This window comes from Gigantopelta aegis, chromosome 3 (assembly GCF_016097555.1).
Source record: "Gigantopelta aegis isolate Gae_Host chromosome 3, Gae_host_genome, whole genome shotgun sequence".
Taxonomy (NCBI): domain Eukaryota; kingdom Metazoa; phylum Mollusca; class Gastropoda; order Neomphalida; family Peltospiridae; genus Gigantopelta; species Gigantopelta aegis.
The window spans coordinates 38,153,516-38,181,181 of NC_054701.1; the positions used below are offsets into that span (position 1 = coordinate 38,153,516).

The following is a 27,666-nucleotide window of genomic DNA, read 5'->3' on the forward strand; positions in this document are numbered from 1 at the left end:
CAACAACCATCTTTTATTAATGTATTGTTTTTGTACATTTATTTTTGTGGTTATATCAAGGTATGGTTCCACAAAGTTCTCCTGAGCAGATACTTCATCTATCTGAGCCATCTGTCCAGCACAGAAGTTAACGGAAAGACTTTGGCTTAGTGGCCTTAAACCTACGACACTGTTGGATCTGGTACTTGAAGACGAACCTCAGCACCTATCAGCCTTGAACTTCATATCTTTATTACTGTGCCATCATGACTGGTGTATGATCAATTACATTACCTATGTCATGATTTGCACAGATGCAGTTAGTATACAAATAAACTTATTTTGAGTTTGTAAATAAAACCGAGTAAAATAAACTGAAGAAATAGTTCCATGTTTAGTAGCCGGAAAAGCTCAATTTGCAGACAATAAAACCAGCTATAATGTCCGCAAACGGTCAAATACAACATAGTTATTTTCAAAGTGAATGCAATGATCAAGATATTACAAGGCATGAAGATAATTTCTGTTCTTTAACCCACACCAGTCAAATATCAAACCATACCTTTCTTGCTGCTTTTTAAGGAAGCGTTCTTTTTGATCTTCAAGTTGCTTTTTAATAAGAGCATTCTGCATGATGACTTGCGTGTGGGCTATCAGTTCTTTGGGGCTTGGTATACGTGCAGTCTGTGGGCGAATTGCAACAGGAGTCTGTAAAATATGGAATAACATTATCTGATTATTTTTTACTATTTCTAGTACGTTTTGTAAATATATTTTAGTACAAGACAAAGAACATGAGCTGAATTTATGAAAGATGGTTGGACAGTTATTTTAGATGAGTTAGTCTTAAACAATGACAAAATATTAGCTAAACACTTTACTGTAAATGATTAAACATACTTGTTTAGGAAAATAACACAGAACAAAGGGATAAATCTTTCATAAATTTAGTCCATTATGTTAAAATTTTAGAAAATTTGTTTCTAATTTTCATTATTATTCATACTTACCTAGTGCTAGCACAACAAATATGCTATTCAACCTGAGTCATACCTACACACTGCAGAATTCTCTCCCTTGCCGGATATGCGCAATGCTATCCTTGCACGGGCTACCTGTAACTTCATTCTCGGTTCAAAGTCCACCCACCGAGGGAAAGCCTCATAGGGGTGGGTGGGAGGTATAGTTTGTTGTGCTAGCACTAGGTAAGTATGAATAATAATGAAAATTAGAAACAAATTTTCTAATAGTCTTATTCAACTTACTGTGCTAGCACAACAAATATGCTATAACGGACGTGCAATGACACCGTTAGAGCATGTGAATTCAACATTAATGGGAGGAGGTAAGAAAATAGAGGACTTACCCGTACCCAAAAAGCTCCTTTGAAGTAATGACATGGAGATAGGACGAACCACGACATACGGTAACAAGGAGTCAAAAAACTTATAGGAATAAAAAGGGGCTTCCCAAAAGAAAAACTCATCCCCATGAAAGGGAGGAAAAACATCTCCCCAGGGAGAGGAAACGGTAGACAACACTACAAAAACCCCCATCCCTCAGAAAAGAGTGGAGTGTTAAACATGTCCGAAGCGTGAATCGATGGCAGTCACACGGAAAAGAGGTCGACCCCTTTCCGTTGCCCTGCGCACAGACACGACGTGTTGAGCCGCAATGACTGTCTGGATCCTACGCGTACCGTCAGGACCAACCGCCATATCCCGGAAATAGAAACGGTCAAAAGTGTGCCGTCCTTTCCAAACCCCTGCATTCATGACCTTTATAATATCTAAAGAGTCATGAAAATTCAGGGAAGCAGAAATGGCTCGGATCTCATGTGGTTTAACAGAGAAATTCCGTAACACATGATCACCCGCCATCTCATATGCTAGCTTGATGGTAGCTGCTATCCATCGAGACAAAGCATTTTTTGTGACATCACCCGGCCTAATGGTATAAGAAATAAACAATCTCTTTTTACCCTGCCGCCGGTTTTTCGTACGCTGCAAATAATACTTCAATGCTCTCACCGGGCAAAGAAGTCTATCCGAGTTATCAGATGACAGTGTACGAGATAAACTGTGAATGACAGTAGGTGGAAACTCTTCCCCTGGAGACTGGTTTTTAGCAACAAAGATAGGGTCGGTACGTAAAGTGACAGACCCGTCTGAATTGTAATCAACCAAGTCATGCAAAAAAGCATGTATCTCACTTATCCGACGACAAGCTGCCAGTGAAACCAGAAACAGAGTCTTCCACGTCAAGGCACGAAGACTAGCAAACCTCAACGGCTCATAAGGCGCACCCTTAAGAGCATGTAACACCAGAAAGACATTCCATTTCGGAATAATGGAAGGTCGTTCAACCGTGGATTGTAATGATTTAAGTAAATCATGCAACACCAAGTTGGTAGAAAAGTCACGACATCCACACTGTTTAAGAGTAGTGAAAATCGCAGCTCTGTGACTTTACACTGTCGTGACTTTAAGTTTCCTTTCTTGGACCAACGCCAGAAAGTACTCCGCTAAATCGTTGACAGTAGGCGATAAGGGATCGAAATCCTGTGCGTTCGCCCAACGAACCCACATACGCCAGTGACACTGATAAACCGACTCGGTAGATTTGCGCTTTGCTGAAGAGACGAGATGCGCAATTCTTGTCGAAAAACCTCTGCGTCGCAAGGAAGCCCTGATAACCTCCACGCGTGAAACCGGAAGACCTCCGGCTTCGGATGCCACACCGTCTGACTCGATCGGACAACACTGGTAATCGGAACGGGACTGCCACTAACAGTGACAGGAGCTGTGGAAACCAGGGCTGCGCCACCCACAGAGTCAGCTATCAACGTCACGTGACAAGGTTCCTGGACCACTTTGGTCAACACCTTGCCGAGTAAGACAGGAGGAGGGAAGGCATAAAAATCCAGTCCCGTCCAATCCATACTTAACGCGTCGTACTCCAACGCCAATGTGTCCGGTACCGGGGACACGAACACCGGCAATTGGTTGTTCAACCGTGTGGCAAACATGTCCACCTGTGGACTGCCCCACACCCGAAGAACCGCTGCAACCACCCCTTTGTTCAACATCCACTCCATCTGAACAGGGGTATGTCGACTGAGGGCATCTGCTAACACATTCACCGATGAAGGAATGTGTTTCGCCCACAGAGTGGTCCCTAGTTGGTCGCAGAATTCCAAAATCGCAAGAGCTTTGCGACCCAAAGTCTTCGATTTGGTTCCACCCCAACGATTGAGATATGCCACAACCGACGTATTGTCGCATCTCAACAGAATTCGACGGTGTCGAAGAACACACCGGAAATGAAGACAGGCACGATGCACTGCCTCCATCTCCAAACAGTTGATATGAAGCTTCCTCTCGGAGAGATTCCATACCCCTGAAATGTGTTGATCCAACAGATGCGCCCCGTACCCGTGCAGCGACGCATCCGTGAACAGGATCAGATCCGGAGCAGGGGGGTGCAACGGAACCGATAGGGACATGCACTTGTCCGACAGGCACTCCTGTATCGGATGAGTGAACCATGGGCCCAGAGGCACTATCGTGTCTCAATTGTGACCGTCCCACCGTGGGGACAAATGCCACTGGAGTGGTCGTTTGAATCGTCTGAACCGCACGATCAATGAGGCCAGAGATTCGAGGTGGCCCAACACCACGTGGAGAGATCGTACCGTAGTACTTTGCTCCCCCATCAAACGTCGCGCCGACGTTTGGAAATTGTGGATACGCGCATCGGTGGGACGAACCGACGCTACCACAAGATCGAAGACCACTCCGAGATATGTGAAAATCTGAGCCGGCGTTAACTCCGATTTCACCCAATTGGGAATAAAACCCAATTGGAGGATCGTGTCCAAAACCAACCCGACATTGGTCTGACACTCCTGTTGCGACGAAGCTGGGATCAACCAATCGTCCAGATAGGTATGCATTCGAACCCCTAACAAATGAACATGACCTACCACCGCTTTTACCACACGTGTAAAAGCATGGGGACTCGTCGCCAAACCGAACGGGAGCACACGAAACTCATACGCTTTCCCGTCGAACAGGAAGCGCAGAAACTTCCAAAACGCCTCGTGCACCGGGACATGGAGGTATGCGTCTTTCAGATCGATCGACGCAGCCCACTCCCCAATTTGAAGCAGGTTCCGGACCGAATGAACAGTTTCCATTTTCATGGAAGGAACATCGACGTAGACGTTCAGTGGCTTCAAATTTAGGATTGGTCTCCATTCCCCATTTTTCTTCCGGGCGAAGAAAAGATGAGAATAAAATCCCGGAGTGTCCAGACTGACTCTCTGGATGGCCCCTTTGTCGAGAAACTCGGCAATCATACTCTCCACTAAAACGCGCCGGTCCGCGGACGGTAACGGCGGCATTCTCGGAGTGGAAGTAAGAGGGGGGCTCGAAGAAAAGGGTATTTTGTAACCGTGTCGAACGACCGACAGAACCCAGGGGTCGAGACCAGGCAGCTTGCACCAATTTCGAAGGAAATGGCGGAGCCTGCCCCCCACGGGTATGGTTGCTAACGGTACCTCCGAAAGCAACTGCCGATCGTTCACGTACCCTCACCCCAACCGCTTACCACCCGTAGGCGCAACGCCTTTGGTGGACTGAGAACGGAACGCAGTACGACGTTTGCGTCCTCGCTTAGCTGAAGACGGGTTGTTACCTGGTTGCCTCCTAGTGTCAGGAACCCTAGGGATCTGAGCCGACTGTAAAAAAAAACCCAGCCTTTTTTACAGGAGGAGGCTTGAACCCCGAAAACGTGGACCGACGTTTACCAGAGGTTGAGGGTCGAGTGTTCGGGACTGGTCGCGACAAATCCTTGTCTAGGACAATATTAAAATCGGGACCGAAAAGTAAATTTTTCCGTACCGAACGTGTACGAAAAAACGTCTTCGCAACGTTTGACGCACTCAAACCCGCCAGGTAATGGTCACGCCGTAACAAAAGACTGTTCGCAAACAATCGGCCAGATAACTGAGCGATATGCTTAGAAGCTTTTGACGCAGCCTCCAAACAGCCTTTCGCCATCGCGGGAAGGCTCTCGACAGCCTTATCCAAGCCAAATAGGAACGTACCTAAATGGTTATTAACCTGGAACATCGACTTAGCCAGCCGTTCGAACGATTCCAGATCCGCGATTGGCAATGACACATGCGGCGATGGGGAACAAGCGGCTCGGACACTAGCGGGAACGACCGCCGGATGTTCGAGAAAATCCGCCCCCAACGTCTCATAGGAGTCGGCACGAAAAATGCGCGCTCCCGTTAGGATTTTCCCGTAGGCAGTGCCGTTGGGTACTCATCAACACCCACTCCCAGGATACGATCACTGCCAGTGATCAACACATCAATGTCACAAAGTGAACTGTGCGCCTCCTGTGCAAGTGGTAAACCCGACTCCTCACGAGGAGTGACCAAATTCAAAGAACGGTTCCCGAAGGAGACACCCTTGAATGTAGGCTGGGCCTCAACCTGAGGTATAGCGTCCCCGCATACCTGTCGGACCTGGTCCCTGACAAAAGCCAGAACCGCCGGATAATCGCACTCCTCCTCTACCTCCGAACCGAAGTGAGAGAGAGCTGGGTCAGCGACAGAATCCGGTCCAACCGACGCTTCCTCTGAAGCCAGGTCACTGTCCACTGGATCCCGAAGATCGATATGGACTCCTCCCCCTAATCGAGATGCCCCTGGGGCAGCGTCTCCCGAGACGGAAACAATAGGAACCAAAACGACAATCCCTAACTGCATCGTCAAACTGCTGTCGAGACGCAGTTTCTGCTGGTTTTGGCGGAAAACCGGGGGGGGGGGGGGGGGGGGGGGGGGGGGGGGGGGGGGGAGGAATGGGAGCCGCACCCGACGGTCCCGTCTGCGAAAGCAATGATCCCAACTGAGGCGAAGCGTTCAAAAATTCCACAAAACTCCGAAACAACGTTTCCTGAAAGCCTAACGGTCGTTCCTGCGCCAAGTGCGGAACGGTCGGAGTTTGCGGCCACAGAGTACCCCCAGCCGAGGGGTATCTGCGCGAACCTCGTCCTCTATCGAGTAAAGTCGAAGAGGTAGGGACCAAAGACGGTGCAAACTGTGAGGAGATGTCCGTTGCTACCGAAGTCACCGGACCCTTGGGGTAAACATATGCAAACGGAGGACCCAAACGGGATGAGTCCTCCACCCAACGGTAAACATCGGTCGGGATGCCATCAGAGACGGATCCCGGCATCGGAACAACTGGCTCAGTTCGAAGCAAACTGGCAGAACTCTCCTCGGGCCTTGAGAATGATGAGGTGCCGAAGCGACTGTCAGCAATCGAAGGCAAAGTCGGGGCCACCTGCTCTGCGGACGAAGCAGTGGACCTATGCACAACGGAGTGCATGTGCTCGGTAACCGATGAAGTCGTCAAAACCGGTGCCGCGACGACTCCACCCTGCCCCCCTTCTGTTTGTAAAGGTAACCGTAACGACGATGGCGACGCCCGCGACGAAGCCACACAAACAGAAGAAGGCGCCGTCACTAACGAAGACGGCTCACGTACCACGGTCACAATAGGAGCCCGAGGGGGCGCTCCCGAAGTATCTGTAACTGTACTCGTAACACGGACCGAAGAAGAAACACCCCCTTGTCTTTCCCCCCTTTCCGGACACTTTTCGAAGTGTCTACAGACTTATGGGACCTACCCACTAAGTCCGACTTGCCGACTACTGCCGAAGCAGACGACAAGATTTTGCTGGTACCCGAAACCTGAGTCTGCGAACCGAACCGAACCCACTGGTCAGGAGACCACGTGGCGCAGATCTCACACTGACGGTCTTGAGAACAAGACCGACAGTCCGGACACAACACGTCTGTGTCTTTACGTCGTAAAGGAAATGGACAACCATCTCGCGCACAAACTTTCCGTGCGCTAGCTGTCAACGAACTCGCGTCGGACATGGTAAATTCAACACAGAATTCCCAACTACCAACCGTATGTCAAGTTCAACCAAAAAAACAACCACAAAATTACAAGTAAAGAAAACTTTTTGCCAAAGCTTAACAGGTGTTAACAGGTGGACTGCAGAATTGAGAATGAAGTTACAGGTAGCCCGTGCAAGGATAGCATTGCGCATATCCGGCAAGGGAGAGAATTCTGCAGTGTGTAGGTATGACTCAGGTTGAATAGCATATTTGTTGTGCTAGCACAGTAAGTTGAATAAGACTATTAATAAATAATGTCATGTTATTGTGAGCAATAGGTTTTTTTACCGACACTGAGAAGTAAAAAACCTTGGTAATGCAATCAGCCATTTACAAAGTACAAGAAGTTATCTGAATAGTGATCTGGTGTATCAGTAAATGAATACTTATGAAAATTCTATATTCATGAAAGGTGAATAAAACCGTATACACTTAATATGGTTCCACCAAGTGTAGGCTGAAATAGAACAAGACACTTACAATCAGATGCTGGGTTTGAGGCGAGATGCTCCTGTTTGCTAGTGTCCGTGATAACTGTGATGGGTGAATAGGAGATGGTGCATTCAAATGCATTGGAGGCTGCTGACTAAACACTGCAATAATGAAAACATGATTTAAATAAATTGATTTACCATTTACAGGATCTGCTGAATCTAACGAGTACATTCAAAAGATTTAATCCCAGACAAATCTTTTAAAGTTACACAACATTCACACACCAAAAATACACACAAGTAACCAGTTCATCTTAAATTTATCAATATTCTGGCCATTGTTGTGATGAAGTAAATTTATAGTAGTACGTATTTGAATTGAACTCTGGAAAACTTTGAAAATGTTTGTGAATGCTTAATGTTCATTATTAACATTTAATTTAACATTCCAGGCCTTCAGATTTCCCTGAAACTGGAGAAAACTTGGAGTGTTTTCTCTTTTATAGATACATTACCTGTCTTCAAACAAGGGCACCTCCCCCCCACGCAAGTGGTCTGGTCCGAACATCCCAACAGCCAATGGGATGGCCTAAATTCTTCTACTGCATACTGCTCTCTAGTTCCGGTCACATGACTGTAACTTCCTTCTTTTTCCCTGAGCGCATCGCACGGAGAACAGGAAGCGAGCAGGCCCGGGCAGGATGAAATCTTGAGGACAGGTAATGTATCTATAAAAGAGAAAACACTCCAAGTTTTCTCCATTTCTTGTCACATTACCTGTCCTCAAACAAGGGCAGCATTCAACAGATGGTGGTGGGTGCCGAGATCCGTAGATGCTTATGACAACTTCCCAAACCGGAAAGAGGCCGACTAGTGGAAGAATGAGGCCAACCCTGGTAAGCCCTCCTCCAAGGGATGCCCGTCACAGACCAATGCAGGTGATGTTAGTAACAACAACCAGAATGGTGGCATCCGTCAGCAGTGGCAGGTACGGCTCCCAGAACAAAGGACCAGGAGGCGGCTGCCACATCTCATGCTGGTTCTGACAGGGTGGGAAGTCGTAGACACCAGGGATGCAGGTGTTAGGCAACCCTCACGTATTGAAGTGTTATTTTTGTAATAACAAGCGACAACCTAATGAGGTGCATCCGTCAGAACATTGAACAGAACAAGACCTCCCCCCCCCCCCCGAGTGTTTTCTGTCTCGTACACCAAAGAACTGTTAGTTCAATAACGACAACAAATAACCACATGCAGTGCAGGGTAAAGGTTATCGAGACAAAAGTTCCGGCACCAGTATGTGAACTGTGCAAAAGAACAAAAGTCTAAGCAATCCTCACCTGTCGATTCGATGGACATCTCGGTATGCAGCCCAGAATCAGACAGACATCAACGGCGATGAGGACGGCTTGTATTCAACAGAGTCTGTGCAGCAACAACCGGACCCAGATGATGGAACCCCTCAACGTCTTCTGTGGAGATATCCCTCAGGCAATAGTTGGCGAAGATGGAGTCCGTAGCCCAGAAACAACCAGTGATAATGTGCTCAATGGGTGTGTTGCAGTGCAGGGACATCGTGGCAGCCAAGGCACGGAGTTCATGCGGATTAGAAGCAGATGGAGCAGGTAAACCCTCCTTCTGATAGGCGGTCAGGATAGAAGACCGGATCCAGGTGGCCACCGTGTTTTTGGTAATACCCCTCAACCGACTCTGGTTACAGGAAAGGAAAAGTCTTTTGCGATGTTGTTGAAAAGATCTGGTCCTCTCGATGTACTGGTGCAGGGCTCTGACAGGGCACAACGCCAAGTCCTCAACATCCGCTGGACCAACGATAGAGGAGAGGGCCTGCACAACATACGAACGAGGCGCTTGGTCTGGTAACTGATTCTTTGCAACAAAGTTCATGAGTAACCCCAAGTTGACTGCACGCCGATCTCGGTGAAAACGTACCAAGTCTACATCAAGAGCATGGAGTTCTGAGACACGGGCAGCCGTGGCAAAACCGAGTAAAAACACCGTCTTCCGCGTCAAGTCTTGCAGGAAAGAGGATTCGATCGGCTCATAAGGTGCGGTCGATAACGCTCGTAACACCAGATTCAGGTCCCATCTTGGTGGCCGAAACCGGTGTACTTGATCATCAAGGTGATACCCTTTGATCATCTTATGGATCTCAGGAATACCCGATAACTTCGTTCCAGTAGCGACATCACGAACAGTAGCAATGACCGAAACGTACCCAGCGATGGTAGACCCCTTCAATCGTAAAGCGGTCCGCCGATACAGCAAAAAATCAGCAAGACGAGGTATCTGGATCGTCTGAGGTTTGAGTTTTTGCCGGACACACCATCGGTGAAAGAAAAGTCATCTGACGTTGTAAGCCGCAGTAGTAGATGATCTGTGCGCTTTCAAAATGGCCGCCATAGACTGTGAAGAAAAACCTTTCTTCCTCAAACTCTTGGAGATAAAAGTCCACGCGTGCAGTTGGAACAACTGCGGACGTGGATGGTATAGTCTTGACGTGGGATGCAGCAACAGATGATCCCAGTCTGGCAGCGGTAAAGGATGTGGATCGGCAAGACGTATTAGATCTGGATACCACATCCTGGATGGCCACATCGGAGCAATGAGCAACAGGCGACAATGGTACAGCTGAAACCTCTGAAGCACCCTTGGAAGGAGGATTGGTGGAGGAAAAGCGTACGCGTCCATCTGTTCCCAGCTGATGGCCAAGGCGTCGAGATCCAGAGCTTCGGGATCTGGCACCGGAGACACGTAAACCCTCAGCTGATGGTTGAATCGTGTGGCGAAGAGATCGATGTTTGGTGTCCAAAGTCTGTCGCACACCCATCGAAACGCTTCGGGATGGAGCATCCATTCTGTCGGCTGTGGAGACGACGGACGAGACAGTGTGTCAGCTAGTACATTGGAAACCCCTGGAATATGGCGAGCCCGAAGTTGCAACGGAATCTCGTCGACCAGCTTGTAGACTGCTGGAGTGGGTTCCGCCCTGACGGTTGATATAAGCCGCCGCGGTGGTACTGTCTGTGGCTACCATGAGAGAGGCGCCCGACAGCATCTCTCGCCAATGAAGGATGACGTAACTACCAACATCTCCAACAGGATGATGTGTAGATCGGCTTCATCTGGAAACCACAGCCACCAACAGGGACTGGACTGCAAGGCGACTGGTAACCGGATCAGCAAATCTGCGTTATTGTACTGAATGCATGGATTCAGAAACAAACTGGATACCGCGACCTCTAAGCGTCAAATGTTGCGCCGACGTCAAAATTACTCTTGCAATGATACTTCATGAAACAGTAATAGAGTGATTCAGGAATCAAGACATCGGAAACAGCGACCCCGTGATACAGGCAAGAGCCAAGACAGCGTAGCAACTCGCTATGCTATATTCCCGATATACGTGGAAGTGAAGCAACGCAAAACAGCAACCGGCTAAAATCCACGGCTGTCACACCAACCGGTGCGAAACAGCAGCAGAGACCATCTAGACAGCATCGGTCACGAACTCTGGCGGTAACAACAGTGAACGTCAGCGAGTTGATAAGCCGCAATGAACCATAGGAAAACGGCGACGGTAAAAAACCCGTACCACGTGATGGCAACTGGATAACTTCCGGAACCAGCGGAAGTAGCGACTGTCTTGCATCGCCACCGGATATAGAGAACGATCTGCCGAATGTCGCTGAACCTACCTCGAACAAGAGAATATCGGTGCACAGGATCTCAACACAAGTGACCGGACCAGTAGACTGTCTTCGTCACCAACCCGGAATGCTTGTAACGTCGAACCCCTTCACGGCAAACAGCTGTATGTAGACCACAGGTCTGCCAAGATTACCGGCTTGTGCTGAAAGTCAAGAATGGATCGCTTCAGGCAAGTCGGTTGACGATAGTGTGCAATCGTAGTCCACATCGACGTCACGGAAGATATAAGGTAGACCAACATCAAAGTCGACGGCTGGAACAAGGCATATCCTCTGGCATCCTGCACAGGAGGAGTTATGGTCGCCAGGAAAACATCAAATAGGACAGCATGTACAAACATGTACGCTGAACTGAAGCCATCGACAGGACGTGCAAATCTGTAAGTTCTAGGAAGACGTCTGGTCCCGCCGGAAACAGCGTCATCCAAGGCCGGCCCCACACCGTTGAAGGATAGGTTGAAGACGGGATATGTTCGTTGTGACGAATGGGGAACAGCACAAACGAAGTCGACTCAAGTAAACCTCGACATCGGATCAGTCCTCAAACGGAAACCTTATAGAATGGTGCCAGTGGACTGTGCAGTGACGAAAGCATATCATAAACCGCAGCGAGACAATCCGTCACAGCCATGTGGGTCACTGCGTCCAGATCTTCTATAACGGAAGGTACCGACGCATCATCTGGAAAATTGGTCAGTAACCTGGCACAGGCAATTTGATCCAATGTAATGGCTGCAATCAGAAACACGGACCGTGGACGGTCCCGTCAGGAGCCGGTGTAAACCCTGAACGCCGGATCAGCTGCCGACTGGTGTGGACGGTACGATGTACACGACCGGCAGGAGCCGGTGGAACCCTGGACGCTGTACCACTTCGATCGATCACGGGACGACGGTACCGAACGGTGAGCCGATGACGCAATCTTCCAGTTCGTTACAGGGCTCCGTCTGCTTGCTGGAACAAACGATCCGCACGGGCCGGTTACTGGTAGCCGTGTAAACCGACAGGGGCCTGTGGCAGCCAACGATCGAATGCCGACGTCTGCCGGTGGAACCTCCGTGGCGATTATCGAAACCAGACCCTTCTTGGTTGAAACCGGTGGATGGGCCAGCGGCAGTAGCACATCAGATATGACAGCCAGACAGTCCCTAAGTGACAGGTGGTCCGCCGCATCCAGATCTTCCAGCACCGCAATAACCGATACATCATCAGAAAAGTCACGTAGCACCCGTGAACAGGCCAGTCGATCTGGTCATGGCCCGATGAAGATACCGGAGAACCGGACCGTGGGCGGTCCCGTGTGGATACCAAGGAACAGATGACCACATCGCCAAGCAATCCCTCATAGTCATATGGTCCGTAGAGTCGGGCTCTTCAATGACAGATGCCACAGGCGTTTCATCACCAAAGTCTCGTAGAACTTGAGCACAGGCCAATCGATGTACCGTAATGGAAGCCGCCGGTTAAACCGGACCGTGGATGGTCCCGTCTAGATCCCTCTGAGGCCTTGGAAGCCACATCAACTGAAGGTTGGCGCTGACGATCTGTGGAACCCGTACAGGTCGCGTGGAGCGGCTACGGTCCCAGCTCCGATGCGCAGAAGAGGACTTCCCCGCTGAAGATCGGTGAGCCTTGGAATCCGTGGAGCGTCTTATCTGAATGAGCCGGCTTCTTAGAGGGCTGCGTAGAGACCGCAGGCCTGTCATCCGAAGTCTTAGGTATCGGTGGAGCTGAAGAAGCCGCACCCCCTGAAGAGGGGACTGGAACCGGACCTGACCCCGAACCCACCGGTTTGGGTAAGGTCGCCATTGACGACATTGTTTCTTTCAGCATGGTCGGTAGAATTGAACGTAACATTTCCGCCACGGAGTCAGCAATCGAAGGTGAATATTCCACCTTCTTGGTCCTCGCTGACACCACCTTCAGGTAAGCCGCGAACTCGACATCAGACAAGCCCGAACAAGGTCGCATCTTGAAGTGAGGCCACACGGAACACGACAACCTGGACATAAGTCGCGTGGGTCGCTGCCGGCAGTAAACTTCTTGAACATTATCAGACATGATAATAGTAATTTTTCAATCTGTGAAAAGAAAGAAAAACCAACCATAACACAAACACAAAGCCGGTAAATAAAGACGCCATTTTGCAAATGGCGTCCGACACAACAACCGGCGATGTAACAACATTTCATGTAATTAACACTTGGCAAGTCAAGCGAAATACGCGAAAGACATACGAAAGCTAACGAAAATTAAGGTGAAAAACATTTCACCCAAACACAAAGCCAGTCAACAAAGACGCCATTTTGCAAATGGCGTCCGACACGACAACCAGCAATATAAACAACATTTCATGTAATTAAACGCTTGGAAAGTCAAGCGACATACGCGAAAAAACATACGAAAGCTAACGAAAACGAAGGTGAAAAACATTTCACCCAAACACGAATACAAAACCAAAGGTCTTATAAAAAAGTTGACTCCAAACAGAGCCAAGCAAAAGGACGTCCAGACCCTTTAGCGAAGAGAAAAAGAAGAAAGTTACAGTCATGTGACCGGAACTAGAGAGCAGTATGCAGGAGAAGAATTTAGGCCATCCCATTGGCTGTTGGGATGTTCGGACCAGACAACTTGCGTGGGGGGGGGGGGGGGGGGAAAGGTGCCCTTGTTTGAGGACAGGTAATGTCTAAAGAAATATTGTTTCTGGTACCGTGTCGGAAAAACCACGGAACAACTATTTTGTTTCCCATGATTATTATCTGAATATGACTATTCAACAAAAATAATATATATATAATTATTTTTTTAAAACGGTTTCCAATGGGTTCCCCTGATCACAAGGCATGGAACAGAAAAAGTGTTTCCCATGAAATTTGAAATCCTATGACATGACATTTGAATATTATGACACATTATATAAATATTATTTTTAACATTTTAGATCTCTGAAACTATCCAGGGATAGCTCTGGCACTCACTGAATTCCCCAACTGCGAATTTTATTTTAATTTGGCAAAATAATTTCATGATTTTTTGTCACAAAATAACTGGGTATCTATAAAATTTTGAAGTTTAATAGACAATTTGGTGAAATTTTCTGCTGATCCAGGGCTTAGCCTGGCTATCCCCTCAATTCATGTCTAATGCAACAATACCTTTACATAAGAACCCTTACTGATTGGCGATGGAATCTTCGTCCTGTGACTCTGCTGAGTTTGCTGAACCTGACTGGGCATCATGTTCGGCGGGATCATCTGCAATGGGGAGATAACTCTCGGAGTAGACGTGTTGTGCAGGTGTGCTGGGATATTTGGCGCGGGAGATGGAGGTTTGGTGATGATGGTGGGATTCTGCTGAATGAAGTTCAAGATGGGATCGTGAGAGATGATGCGAGGATTTCCGACTCCTGCTGGCGATGAATGCGTGAACGACGGCTGTGAAGTTGTAGGCGTATGCTGCTGCACCTGAGGCTGGAAACACATGTTCTGCAATGTCTGATGCTGAATTTGAAGCTGCTGCTCTTTATTTCTAATAAGGGCCTAAAAATAAAATAAGACAAAATAAAAATAAAATATTATCTGTTTGTGCAGGACTGTCTTAGAATAATTTTTAACAACATAAATTTCTACCAGAGTTGCACTGAATTAGATGCCCTTTTATCTCACTAATTCCCTTTGTGCCTACCAAAATTTGGAAACTTATAAATTATACTCATAGATTGTCTGGTTGAATTATGGGCAGATGGTCAGCAAAAAATGTATTTATCACTGCCAATGCAATCCATAATGGAAGTCACAACTTCGTCTTAAAGGAAGTTTATAATAAACTTTGTGTTGTTACTAATTAAGAGTGTTACTATTAAGTATGGTTATCGTCAACTATACCTTTATACAATATAAAAGTGTTAAAACAGAAATTAATACATTTTTCTTTGATGCAGATCTTGATTAAAGGATACTAAAAAATGGCGTGCAACAAAAAAATAATTAATGTGAATGTTCCATTTTAAATGATTAAATAATAAAAATATGTCTGAGATTTCAGTTTTATGTTAAGTATGTTTTGAAGTAGTTTTCACTAATAAAAAGTAAAAGTAAAAGTTTGTTTTATTTAACGACGCTACTAGAGCACATTGATTTTTTTTATCTTATCATCGGCTAGTGGACGTCAAACATATGGTCATTCTGACACTGTTTTTAGAGGAAACCCGCTGTCGCCACATAGGCTACTCTTTTACGACAGGCAGCAAGGGATCTTTTATTTGTGCTTCCCACAGGCAGGATTAGCACAAACCATGGCCTTTGTTGAACCAGTTATGGATCAATAGTCGGTGCAAGTGGTTTACACCTATTCATTGAGCCTGCAGAGCACACACTCAGGGTTTGGAGTCGGTATCTGGATTGAAAATACCATGCCTCGACTGGGATCCGAACCCAGTATCTACCAGCCTGTAGATCGATGGCCTAACCACGACGCCGGTTTTTCACTAATAAAACAAAACAAAAACATAACTGAAATATGCAGAAATCAAGTGAAATCCAACCTGCATGAAATCATTGTTAGACATCAACTGTGAGAGCTGTGGTGACATCGACCTAGGTATCTGTGATACCATATTCTACAAAGCAAACACAAAGGTTAATGATTTCAAGTAAAAACAACATTTACTTTGTCGAAAGCTGTACAGTATAATAAAATGTTTGTTACATAAAGGTTTTCATTTTGTCTTGCAACATGATATAAAAGGCAACAAAATATAAAACTGTCCACATAAAGGATGGACATACGTTCAGAAATGAATGTTACACAAAGGGTTTCATTTGGTTTAATGTGATATAAATGGGCAATAAACTATTAAAAACATTTATATATAGAATGGACATACATGCTGCAACAAAAGAATGAAGAAATACTTATATAACTAGAATGCACTGTACACCCTAAATAAAAACATGTGGTTAAAGCCGAACACCCTAGTTCATCCAGCGAAAATAAATTATAATTTGGTTAATCTACAAACCTGTAACACACTTAGATCACGTTTTTATCAAATGGAGTGAAAAAGCAGGTTTTATATCGATAAATACCATGGGAATCCCCATGTCCCAATTGCTTGAAATAATTTTGAAAGTTTGTATTCTGATGTCACCGGTAGATGTCGCTCGAAACACAACAATGCCTACGTCACGACAAATTTCACAGACTTGGGGTGCGTTCTTTTCACCTCTCCTGGACATGTTCCAACTGTTCTGTCCTGGTTGTATCTCCTCTCCAGATATCGTAGGACTTAGCAAAATTATTGGTTTTAAGGGTTTGTAACGTTTTGTATTGAGATACTTACTTGTCTGAACTTTATTGTTACTGAAAATTTTCACGAACTGTGAAGAAAAATATCACAAATGAACAACAAATCGGATGTTGATTGCGCGAACCGTGCACGAGAAAACAAACCGAACCAAAATGATAACGGTCACGTGGTATACCAACGTCTGTGACAAATATCCCGTCTAAAAATAGATTAGACCTTGTCTGCTACACGTTTTTTTCTCAAACGTGCATCCGTTTTTCAGAAATATGAAAAATGCATTTTGTGGTATTACAAACACCAGGATTACCAAAAAACACTTCAGGTGAATGGAAATGTATATTCTAAATAATAAACGGTAAGTAAAGTGCAATTTTATTTGTGAAAAAAATGGGTTTAATAGCAAAAAACAACGCCGTATTGGTTAACAACTAGCCGTAACTAGGGTGTGTCCCTTTAAGACCCTTATATCAGGGGTTATCTATAGTATTCATGGGACTTGCACAGGTTTTTTCCCTCCACTTTTGTGGGCACCTTAAGTGCTAATGGGACACTTTCTTTACAAAGACGTAATACCCACTTCCAGATAAAAGCTGAAATATCTTTTAAAATCTGAAATATATATATACTATTACCATTAAATAAAGGTAATATTTCAACATCACATGTCAAATCCAGTCTACTTTGTGAAAAGAAAAAACAAAAAGTTGTAACCAGTTAAAAAAACATCCCTGTATTTGTTAAAACTTGAGTGGGACATATTTAAATACTGATCTGTTGCACTCACAGGATTCTTTGGTTGTTGCTGGTCATGTGCCACAGCTGCTGCTGCTCCTGCAGTCATCATGCTGAGCAGCTTGTTGAAGGCCGTTAGGTCTTCCTCTTGTTTCAACTCGGGAGTTAGTACTGGTCGCTGTGCCGGGCTCATCATGCGCTGCATAGGGTTGTTCAGTGGAACAAGCGGAGAGTCCCCGTGGAAGCCTGCCTCAAGTTCAGCCAATGTCTTGGCACGGCGTGACACACCTGGACAAAAAAGAACAAGAACAAATGTAGAAATTCATGGTTAAAAGTGAGTTACCAGTGTAATAACAACCATATTATTAAACTCATAATAAGTATTGCATACAATTTGTTTTTTTAAACCCATAAAAGAATATCAGAAAAAGAATAGTTTACTATCTAATTTGCATATTCAGGTATATACTGTAATGTAAAACAATTTGCATATATTTAAATAAAAATCAATTTAACACATCATAAGTATGTTAAATGTTCTATAGCAAAAACGTTTGTTTTAACGACACCACTAGAGGACACCGATTTATTATCACTGGCTATTGGATGTAATATGCACCAGTCGTTGTGCACTGGCTGGAATGAGAAATGGCCCAATGGTCCCACCATCAGGAATTGATCCAAGACCGACTGTGCATAATTGGGCTACATCCAGCCTAGATGTTCTATAGCAATGTACTAAAACAATGTAGGTGAACAGATTTCAATAATGTATGCACAATGTAAAACGGCTATCCAAAATCATACATTGAAAAATACTGTTTCCTTGGAAATCAGCAATTGCTAACAAATTACATGGAAACTGTGACATCAGAAACTGTTTTGTTCCTTTACATCTTTTAGGAAAACCAACAGAACCACTGAGCTAGCATTTGGTTTGAATACTTAAGCCTTCAGTCTGAAATAACCCCTTCCACCCAACACTATACATACGCATACACAGCAACAATTCACATCGTAATTTACCCATTGCCAAGCTTGCAGGACTAGCTGTGCCACTGGAAGATGCAGAGTCCTTCTTTCCAGAAAACAACAAGGCCTTCAACTGAGCTTCTGCATCATGTGTACTGAAGTTGTGGCTGTTCATTGCTGAAAATGTATTAGTAAAAGTTTCTTTGTTTTGCTTAACTACACAACTAGAGCACAATGATTTATTCATCACCGGCTATTGGATGTCGAACATTTGGCAATTTTGACAGTCATAGTGAGGAATTCTGCTACATTTTTCCATTAGTAGCAAGGGATATTTTATATGCACCAAAAGGTCCATCCAACAGACAGGATATCACATACCAAAGCCTTCGATATACCAGTCGTGGTGCACTAAGTGGAATGAGAAATAATCCAATGGGCCCACCGATGGGGATCAATCCCAAACGGACCACGTATCAAGCAAGCACTTTACCACCGGGCTACGTCCCGCCCTTGCATTAGGTTAATAAGTGATACACTGTTCACTGCATACAGTACTCACTCATTCATATTTACCGTCATTCTGCACACAGTACTGACCAGAATAACAACAGAACACTGATTGAGACTAATTTTAATAATGGCCATTTTAGTTTTTTGTTTTTGTGTCAGAAATCTCTGGACATTTTTAGTTGAAAATGTGGTTTTCGGTAGCAAATATTTTCGCTCGACAACAATGGTCGAATGTCTCGGTCATTTTCTGTAATTTATAGCCATTTGTGACAGGCAATTTCATAATAAATTTGACAGTTTTACCAACAATGATTGTCATGAAATATTGGAATATGAATCAGTTTATTTCTAAAAATAGTTCTGGTAAAACACCACACAGTTATTGGGAATATTGGTAATAAATACTGGATATCTGGCCACAAATGTGTGTAAGCAAAATATCATAAAAATTAGAAAATGTCATGAAAACAATACATAGAGATTCACATATGAACATTATTTTATGAATTTATAAAAACATTTAAGTGAAAATATGTGAGTAAAGTTATAAATGTGTACCTTCTCAATGTTTTTTTGGCAAAAATTAATCCAGTAGTTAGAAGGTTAAAGCAATGAATACCTCTACCACACCTGCCCCTCATAAGGTTTGTCAGTCTTTCTGCCAGAAAGAAATTTTTGGGTATGGTGTTATGGAATTGAATGCAACCACAGTCAACATGGGGTATGGGGGGGGGGGGGGTTGGGGGGGGGGGGGGGGGGGGGGGGGGGGGGGGGGTTGGGGTGTGTGTGGGGGGGTGTGTCTCCCCCAGACAGAAAATGGGTTAAGTTTAGGGTTAGGGGGAGCAAAATCAGACCGTAATGATAAGAGTAATTAATTTTGTCAAAAGGCTAACTTAAAAAATAAAATCTACAAAACAATTTGGGTATGGCGCCATACCCGTTTTACCTTCTGGCAGAAACCCTGTTTGTGTTGTTTCTCCCAGCCAGTAAATACAAAAACAGTGGACTTGTGCAAATTGGCATCTTTGTGATAATATAGCTTCAAAAATCCCTAGCCTGGATTTCTGTGTAATCTGGCATTTAAAGTTCTGTTCAGTGACAACAGTTTGAGTAGCATCAGTCTAATCTGGTATTCTCTGTAAACCGTTGCTGCATTTCATTAATCGCAATTGAAGCCAATTTAGACAACTGTCAACTGTAATTTGATTAATCTGGTATCAGTGAAGCATTTACCAGGCAGTGGTAGTGTCTAGTGAGAATTTCCGTATCAGTGAATATTTTTTCAAAATCTTGATTAGCGATATTTCTAGTTAACTGAAAATTGATTAGCAACTACTGTTTAATGTTTTAAAATTGCGTGGCGATCACTGAAACTTGTGTAGCGATCACGATGCAGTATTGGAACAAAATGTTCCCTGCCTATTTGCTTAATAGTAAGAGCACTCAACATTTTCAAAGAGTGTCCCTGGTTGAAACCCTTTGGGATTACTTTTATAAAGAAGATATATATTATTTATAATAAATTATAGTGCACACAGGGTTTAAATTTAAAAAATGCTGTTCTGCCTTGTCTGGTTTGCCATTGTGCCTTTCATATTTTCTTTTTAAAACCCTGCATTTTATTATTTAAAAATGACACAAAATCTAACATGAAAAATCACATGTTGGAAGTCGGGCTGCTTGTTGACACACGAAGTGACAGGTCAGTTATACCAGGATGTAAAACAAAACGTGATGAAAATGCCCATAAATTTTTTATTTACAGCAGTTTAAGTTGACAACATTTATAAATATACTCTTTGTGACTTACACATTAGTGATTTTAAATACCATATTAACCAATATATCTTTTCGACTTGGCAAGATGATTGGGATGTTGCGGTCACGAACAAGTTTCATTCTGTCAAGCTAGTCCTAAGTGCCATGCCCGCATATTTGACGCATTCATTAAGTACTCAAAATAAATACCCAAAATTATCACATTCATTCAACGTACAGGTGTTGGTGTACCTTGAACATTTCCATGTAGATTTTTGAATTTTCATAAATTTGGGCATTTAAGGAAAATGTAGCATTAACATTGTAAAATACTTTATGGTATACATCTGTATCAAAAATAAACATTAAGAGTCCAAGACCATAAGGTGAAATAATTTTTGTCTCAGAAACTTGATGGAAAGTAAGTTGCATTCGTGCCCCTCCAACTTGCCTTGATGCCTAATTTCTGTTATTAAACCGAAGGTAACACTTGCCATGCCTCCAAAAATGAAGAAAACTTTTGTTTTCTCTTTTATTAATACTTATTCTGACCTCTGACCGTGTGCATATACCAAAAAACTACAGCGAGAGCAAGATGGAGAGGGAGAGGGAGAGGGAAGAGTAATGAGAGACACACACAGAAAGAGTTATAGGTAGAGAGACAGGCAGTAACTCACTGGCGTTGGACTTGTCCATGGATGCCATGTTGAAGAGAGCATGCACGACCTGATTCGGGTTGCCCTTCTGATGCTGGATAACAGCTGGGTCAATACCATCCTTAGGATCCATTACGAAAGAGGCACAGAATTTGTTCTTGTCGAACAATTGACTAGATGGAGGTGATGGAACCACAGGACTCTTGGATCCCTCCAGAATATCTAAAATGATAAAACAAGAAATGTTCATGAAATAAGACTTTTTTTTTTTACATCCAAACATCTGCTCAACTATTCTCAAATAGCGAGTCTTGTAAAATTTTGTTAGTATGTATAAGTGATAACCCTTCTTGTCCGTGCAGTCACCCATTTGAAGATACTGAACATTGTTTACACTACTGTCTAATATACAATGTAGTTCATAATACCCATTTACCCAATTATTCAGTGTTTGATAAAATCACTAGCCCTCAAAGGAACTTTGACTAGTGCTCAATGACAATGTATTATAGTAATACAGTTGATATTTCCACTAGGCCAGACTAAACTTTTATTAGCAGGGATCGAGGGCTAATGGATTTGTCGAACCTTTAATTATTATAATCTTGACTTCCATACTTTACTATTTGGCTCTTTTCAGAAACTGTTAAAAGGTTAAGTTAAATTAACGTTCATTTTGTCACTCGTCTTTAAATGAATTAGCAACAACTTCCAATACTTACCATTTAAATATCCAAATTCTTCGTTCAGAGACGACCGTCTACTGTTCTCCTGACTAGCAGCATGACCGGCTTGACTTATGAACCACTGACTAAATCGACTACCTGTAGATGGAGCTTCTTTTTCAACAGTACTGTCATCCTTAAATCATTTTAGAATAACAGTAAGTCATCAGTAATACTGAGACAGCTAGTTGTTCTAACCATGAACATGTAAATACAGTATAATGGCACATGTATAACATTAACTTTACCCCAATTAAACATCATTTTATTGTGAAAAACAAAGTATTATTTTTTTATGTGTACCGTATATCGCTGTGTATTAGCCGACTCCATGCATTAGCCGACCCCCTAGTTTCACCCTCCAAATCGGCTTTAAAATTATCGACCTTGTATATAAGCCGACCCCCCTATATAAAACTAACCAAGTCAGATGTGTGTGTGGTCTCTACAAAATGACAAAGTACATCTGTTTTCAAACGTCATTTGTCACAGCAAACTTATCCGGAAGCAGTAGCCGATTTCTATTTATAGAAACGGTGTCCGGTTAATTTATTTCTCGTAAAATATAAGTACCAAGATAGCGAAATATACCTAAACATTCTTGATTGCAGCCACACGTTAAAAACACAGTGACTGTTTGCATTGTTGATTGTGCTAATCGGTCTTTTCATTACTAGTCGGCTATACCCTACCATACCCAACCACCCGTGTCGATTAATCCCAAGCCGACAAACAAAACAAATGAAGCTGGAACAATTAACGTGTTCACCGGTTTAGTAAGCAGTTTTGTAATGACACGTGACCTGCGAAGTTTTCCGAAATTGTTTTGATCGGTCACCATTTATTGTTGTTTAAACAGATAAATATTACTAAATAACTTTTAAACACCAACATTTATTAAAGATGAACATATATATACAATTTTAATATCTTTTATTTGTAATAGCTTGTGTTAAAATGCAATATTAAACCTTTATGAAAGCGGAAATGCAGAGCACAATAATGACAATAGATCGAGTCGAGCCGTGACATCACTATTCTAACTTTACATTTCCAATAAAATGTTGACTCCTTAGATAAGCCGACCCCAGCCTTCGACTTGATAAATTTTGTATCAAAAAGTCGGCTAATACACAGCGATATACGGTACCTGAAATAAAACTTTTATCCATAAATCCGATCAGTCAAGGTTTGTATCTTCATTTAATTTACGTGAATTCATATTAATATAAGAATGCTAAATAAAAGTTTATTAATTTAAATACATACAAGGTTGCTTGATAGAACTTTAAAAAATACAATCAAATTTGAGCTGTAATGATTGAGGTGAGTAACAATAAAGTTAACATTTAGTATTTTTAATCCAATACTGCTTTAACTTACAGCTAATCCTGGTATTGGAATGTTATTCACATTGAAAAACTGGTTGAAGTCAAACTGTGACGAATTGGGTGAAAATCTTGTTTCTGGTTCGGTGGGTGAATTTTCTGGCGAGCTTGATTCATTAGTTTCAAGACTACCATTCCTGTCCGTAACACTGATGGCAGCTATGATAGTGAAACATAAATAGGATATGTTTATTTGTAAAGAAAAATTTGAAACAATGCATTAAGATAACAATATACAAAAGTTTGAAATTTAATGGTTATTTTTAATTAAACTGAATGCTTAATGTGACAATATAAGCAGATAAGTGCTTCCACATTTGAATCAGCAATATGTAAGTTACTGAAACATTTTTATTTTCTAAAATCATGTATTTTACCTTTATAAAATATCAATATTAAATTATTTTCACTTTTGATGCATTAATAAAAAAAAAGGAAAAATGGAGCAAGTCTAACCAGTGTTGGTTTCATTGGTTTCAGTCTGAACAGGTGCCTGAACGACTTGTTTCTCTTCTTCATACTCTTCCTCACGATTAGTTTCTTCTTTTTCAAAACCACAGAGCTCAATTGTATCATGCTGACTGGTGGGACCGCTGGTAAACCATTCTGGCTCCTCTTCATGATGGGTGTTCTTGCGGTGACCTCTCGAACCTGAGGCAAACATTAGACAATAGCATAAATGAAAACACAGAATTATGTTCTTGTAAAACAATAAGCTATACCACACCATAATCATACAAACATTTAGAGAAAGTTTAACTTGAATTTAATATGAATACACAAATCATCACACAATGTGAATGCTCTACGCCAAATGTGATACATGTAATAGGTAGGAACTCTGCTTGTACTTTTAAATATTACTTTTAAGCTTTTTTTATTTTTAATAATAAAAAAAACCCCACCCAATATTTGTCAATATGGAGTGCATCATGTAATTTTATTTCTGAAATGCATTCGTAAACAGATTACATTAAACTAACCTTTTTAAATAGTTTGCCTAATATACTATATAAATGTAAAACGGATAAAAATTAAATGATCAACTACTAACCTTCTCTGTAATTACTTTTGTAATTTGACTGAAATAGAAAGAGAACTATTATGTCTAGGTGAATGGTTTAACATGCAACAATATGTAAAAATATAAGCAATATAAATTTTATGATGAAATATATAATTATATGGGCTGTGTGAAAAATGAACGTCACAGAACAAAAATTAAAGATATCATTATACTAAAATTATAGGATTGATTGCACTAGAAAATATATTTTGGACATCCATTTGTCTGCTTGCTAAAGCTTGGTCAGAGGATTGATGTTTCCCCGAGATTTGGCAGCGGAAAACAACAAAGCTAGTAAAATCAAGTAGATTAAACCTTGCTCACAGCCATCAGTAACGGACAAAAAACAAGAACAAAATCTACCATATAATGTTTAATAATAAAACAAAAACAATGTTTAATGTTAAAGTCTATGAAAAGTATTTTTAGTGGAAATACATTTTACCAGCAATCAACTGTATATCAGCAACAAACTTACTCGATTATCATAGCTGTTTCTGTCTCTCTCGTAGCGATCTTTCCTGTCATACATGCTGCCTGTGCTGACCCGCCTGTCTTCGCGGTCACTGCGGCGGTCACCTCTGTCCATCCGCCGGTCATCAACACGGTCATTTCTCCGATCATCACGTTCATTCCTCCGGTCATCGTGATCATTCCTCCGGTCATCACGAGTGCTCCTTCTGTCTTCACGCTCCAGCACCCGGTCATCTCTTTCCGATCGCCTGTCATCACGCTCACTCCTGCGATCTTCTCGCTCATACCGGTCTCGGACGCCACGGTAATCACGCTCTCTTCCTATATCCCTGTCAATCTGAATACGTCCACTTCCAATTCTCCGTTCCCGTCTTTCTCTGTTAAAAAATATATATAAAAAATTGCATTTCAGACCCTCATTTATTGGCCCCATTGTGTAAAATGATCATAGCTATGTTATTGTAGTGAACTAAAGTCAGGTTCCCAAATAAAAACTAACTGCTAACATGGTTTGAGGGCAATGAGTAATATTGCAAGTATAATGCTTGAGGATAATGAGTAATATTGTAAGTGTAAAACATTTGAAACAAAACTTTATACAATTACAATGTAGTATGGAAGGAAGGAAATGTTTTATTTAATGATGCACTCAACACATTTTATTTACGGTTATATGACGTCAGACATATGGCTAAGAACCACACAGATATAAAGAAAGGGGATTGATCATAAACCGACTGCACATCAAGCATTTTTAACACTGGGCTACGTCCCACCCCCATGTAGTATGGATGACACACACTTGAGTTTGAAGCGAATAGTTAACCATCACATTTTTAATGGAAATAGTGAGAAAAAAAAAAGAAAAAAAAAATTATACTTCCAAAAGTAGTAGTATTGGTAACAAAATATTCTGGGGATGAAGAGGTCTCTCCAGCTTTTTCAATCCTAGATTAGTGCCTGTGCCATATATTACTTATTTTTACCTATCTCTATCGCCATTTTCTTTGTATGATTCTGCTGGGAGGCTGATTGTTCGATTGAACGGTGTTGACACATGACAGCCAGTGCCGAAACTACGTCGCTGCGGACTCAGAATAATGCCATCTCGCTCTTCTTCTTTTATTCGCTCTATTCTGGGATCTACCAAATAAAATTAAAATAAATAAAGAAATGTAGTTTATTAATCAGCCTCATCATTATAAAAGTGAATCAAAAACCATCATATAAATGTGCATATATTTCAACAGTTAACACGAAGATGCAAAATGTTCTTTGTTCTAACTTCTAGAACTATTTAATAATTTATCAAAACAAAGAGAAATATATATATATATATATAAAATAAAATGCTTTACCTGAAGAACGCCTTCTTGTGAAAGTTTCTCTATCATCATTTTGTCGTTTACGGTCACCCGTGGCAACCGTCAGTGGTGAGTTTTCACGAGAACCATGAATGGACCGGAACCACTTTTCAGGGTCCCACATTCCATCAGAACTATACACACAGCAAAAAATATTTGTATCAGTCGTAATAACAAAAATAATGCCAAATGAAAATTAAGACAATTACATACAATATGTCTCACAAAATTTATATTTATACTAGTATTCTAAATGTAGTAGTAGTTAATAAACACATTAATAAGTTTCACTTGTCACAAACTTTAGTGAGTGACAAATGTAAATTTTATCAGTGACATAAGACTTTAGAATAACTGAGCACTATCATTTATTATTTTGTTAGCCAAGCTATTTTCATTACTTTACTTTATTTTATTTTTCATATAAATCTTTTATTTCTGAGGTAAATATCAATACCTCATCATAATGCTAATTTGGTTTTAATTCCAGGAATTTTCTTTAAGCATATGCAATATAAAAAAAATCAGTTTTTTAACTTTGATTAGGACAAGTTTATTTTTTGTACACACAGGGTTTCTGCCAGAGAGTAAAATGGGTAAAACGCCATCCCTTCAAAAATACTATTTGGGTATGGTGCCATACTCATTTATTTTTGCAGATTTATTAATAACTCTTTATCATTACTGTATGATTAATGTATCTATTCGATGGAGACAAATCCACAGCCTAACAGTAACAGGATATATTTTATTAGAACATTTAATTTTATTTATAACCCTATATTCCCAAATATTTTTATATGTGGAAGAATTTTATTTTGGATATCAACTCTAGTGTGCCCAAATGACACTGATGGACACCAAGGAATTTGTATCACAGATAGTTGGAAATCATCCGAGGGATCCTAAATTCCATTTTGTTTATGGGGGAGGCTTTTGACACCTGCATTCAATCCAAACATTTCTTTCTGGCAAAAACCACGACATGTACAGCATAAAATAATGAAACATACTTGTCATAATCCTTGATTAAGCATGTTGGTCTGCTTTGCGATGCGTTATTTTCTGAAATATCAAATAGCTTCTCCTAAAAAAAAAAAAAAAAGAGAGAAGAAAACATAGTCATACCTCGTTAAAACGACCATCGATACAACATTTACACCGACTACAACATCAATGTTATTCTGTTCATTACACCGGAATTTACACCTTCCGACCCCAACAGAGCAAATTAGGAACAAACGTGCATCCGATGTCTGAAAACACCTCTTTACAATGACATTACATATCACAGATGCCATAGCACGTTGGCAGTACACACAGCAATATATATGCATTTGGCATTCTTGATCTCATCGCGAGCCGACAGTGTCTCATGATGTCCGAGTTACAGATGTTTGCTAAATCTGTAGACATGTATTGCTTTTTAAAATAAGCCTTTAGTCTATCAATTAAAGGATTAACTTCGAACAATCAAGTCTTCTATTTTCATGATATTTTGTAAACGAAGTACGTACCAATCATAGATGTCTTTAACTGAAGAATGACAGTGTATGCGCCCTTTTTTTTTTTTAAACTATTAAA

General features: G+C 42.1%; 1 protein-coding gene across 2 annotated transcripts in view; it reads right to left on the reverse strand.

The window, feature by feature from the left end:
* Positions 1-27,666, reverse strand: part of LOC121368006 (eukaryotic translation initiation factor 4E transporter-like) — a 52,548-nt gene that overhangs the window by 15,800 nt on the left and 9,082 nt on the right. For both annotated transcript variants that reach the window (XM_041492506.1, XM_041492505.1), the window contains exons 3-17: positions 27,096-27,169; positions 26,077-26,216; positions 25,705-25,861; positions 24,723-25,095; positions 24,233-24,260; positions 23,635-23,829; positions 23,174-23,337; positions 21,788-21,926; positions 21,087-21,287; positions 18,193-18,315; positions 17,219-17,454; positions 15,670-15,744; positions 14,302-14,665; positions 7,445-7,557; positions 542-687 (exon numbers count right to left, since the gene is read on the reverse strand). In XM_041492506.1, the coding sequence (XP_041348440.1) occupies positions 542-687; positions 7,445-7,557; positions 14,302-14,665; positions 15,670-15,744; positions 17,219-17,454; positions 18,193-18,315; positions 21,087-21,287; positions 21,788-21,926; positions 23,174-23,337; positions 23,635-23,829; positions 24,233-24,260; positions 24,723-25,095; positions 25,705-25,861; positions 26,077-26,216; positions 27,096-27,169 (2,528 nt within the window). The remainder of the gene's footprint in view (positions 1-541; positions 688-7,444; positions 7,558-14,301; positions 14,666-15,669; positions 15,745-17,218; positions 17,455-18,192; positions 18,316-21,086; positions 21,288-21,787; positions 21,927-23,173; positions 23,338-23,634; positions 23,830-24,232; positions 24,261-24,722; positions 25,096-25,704; positions 25,862-26,076; positions 26,217-27,095; positions 27,170-27,666) is intronic.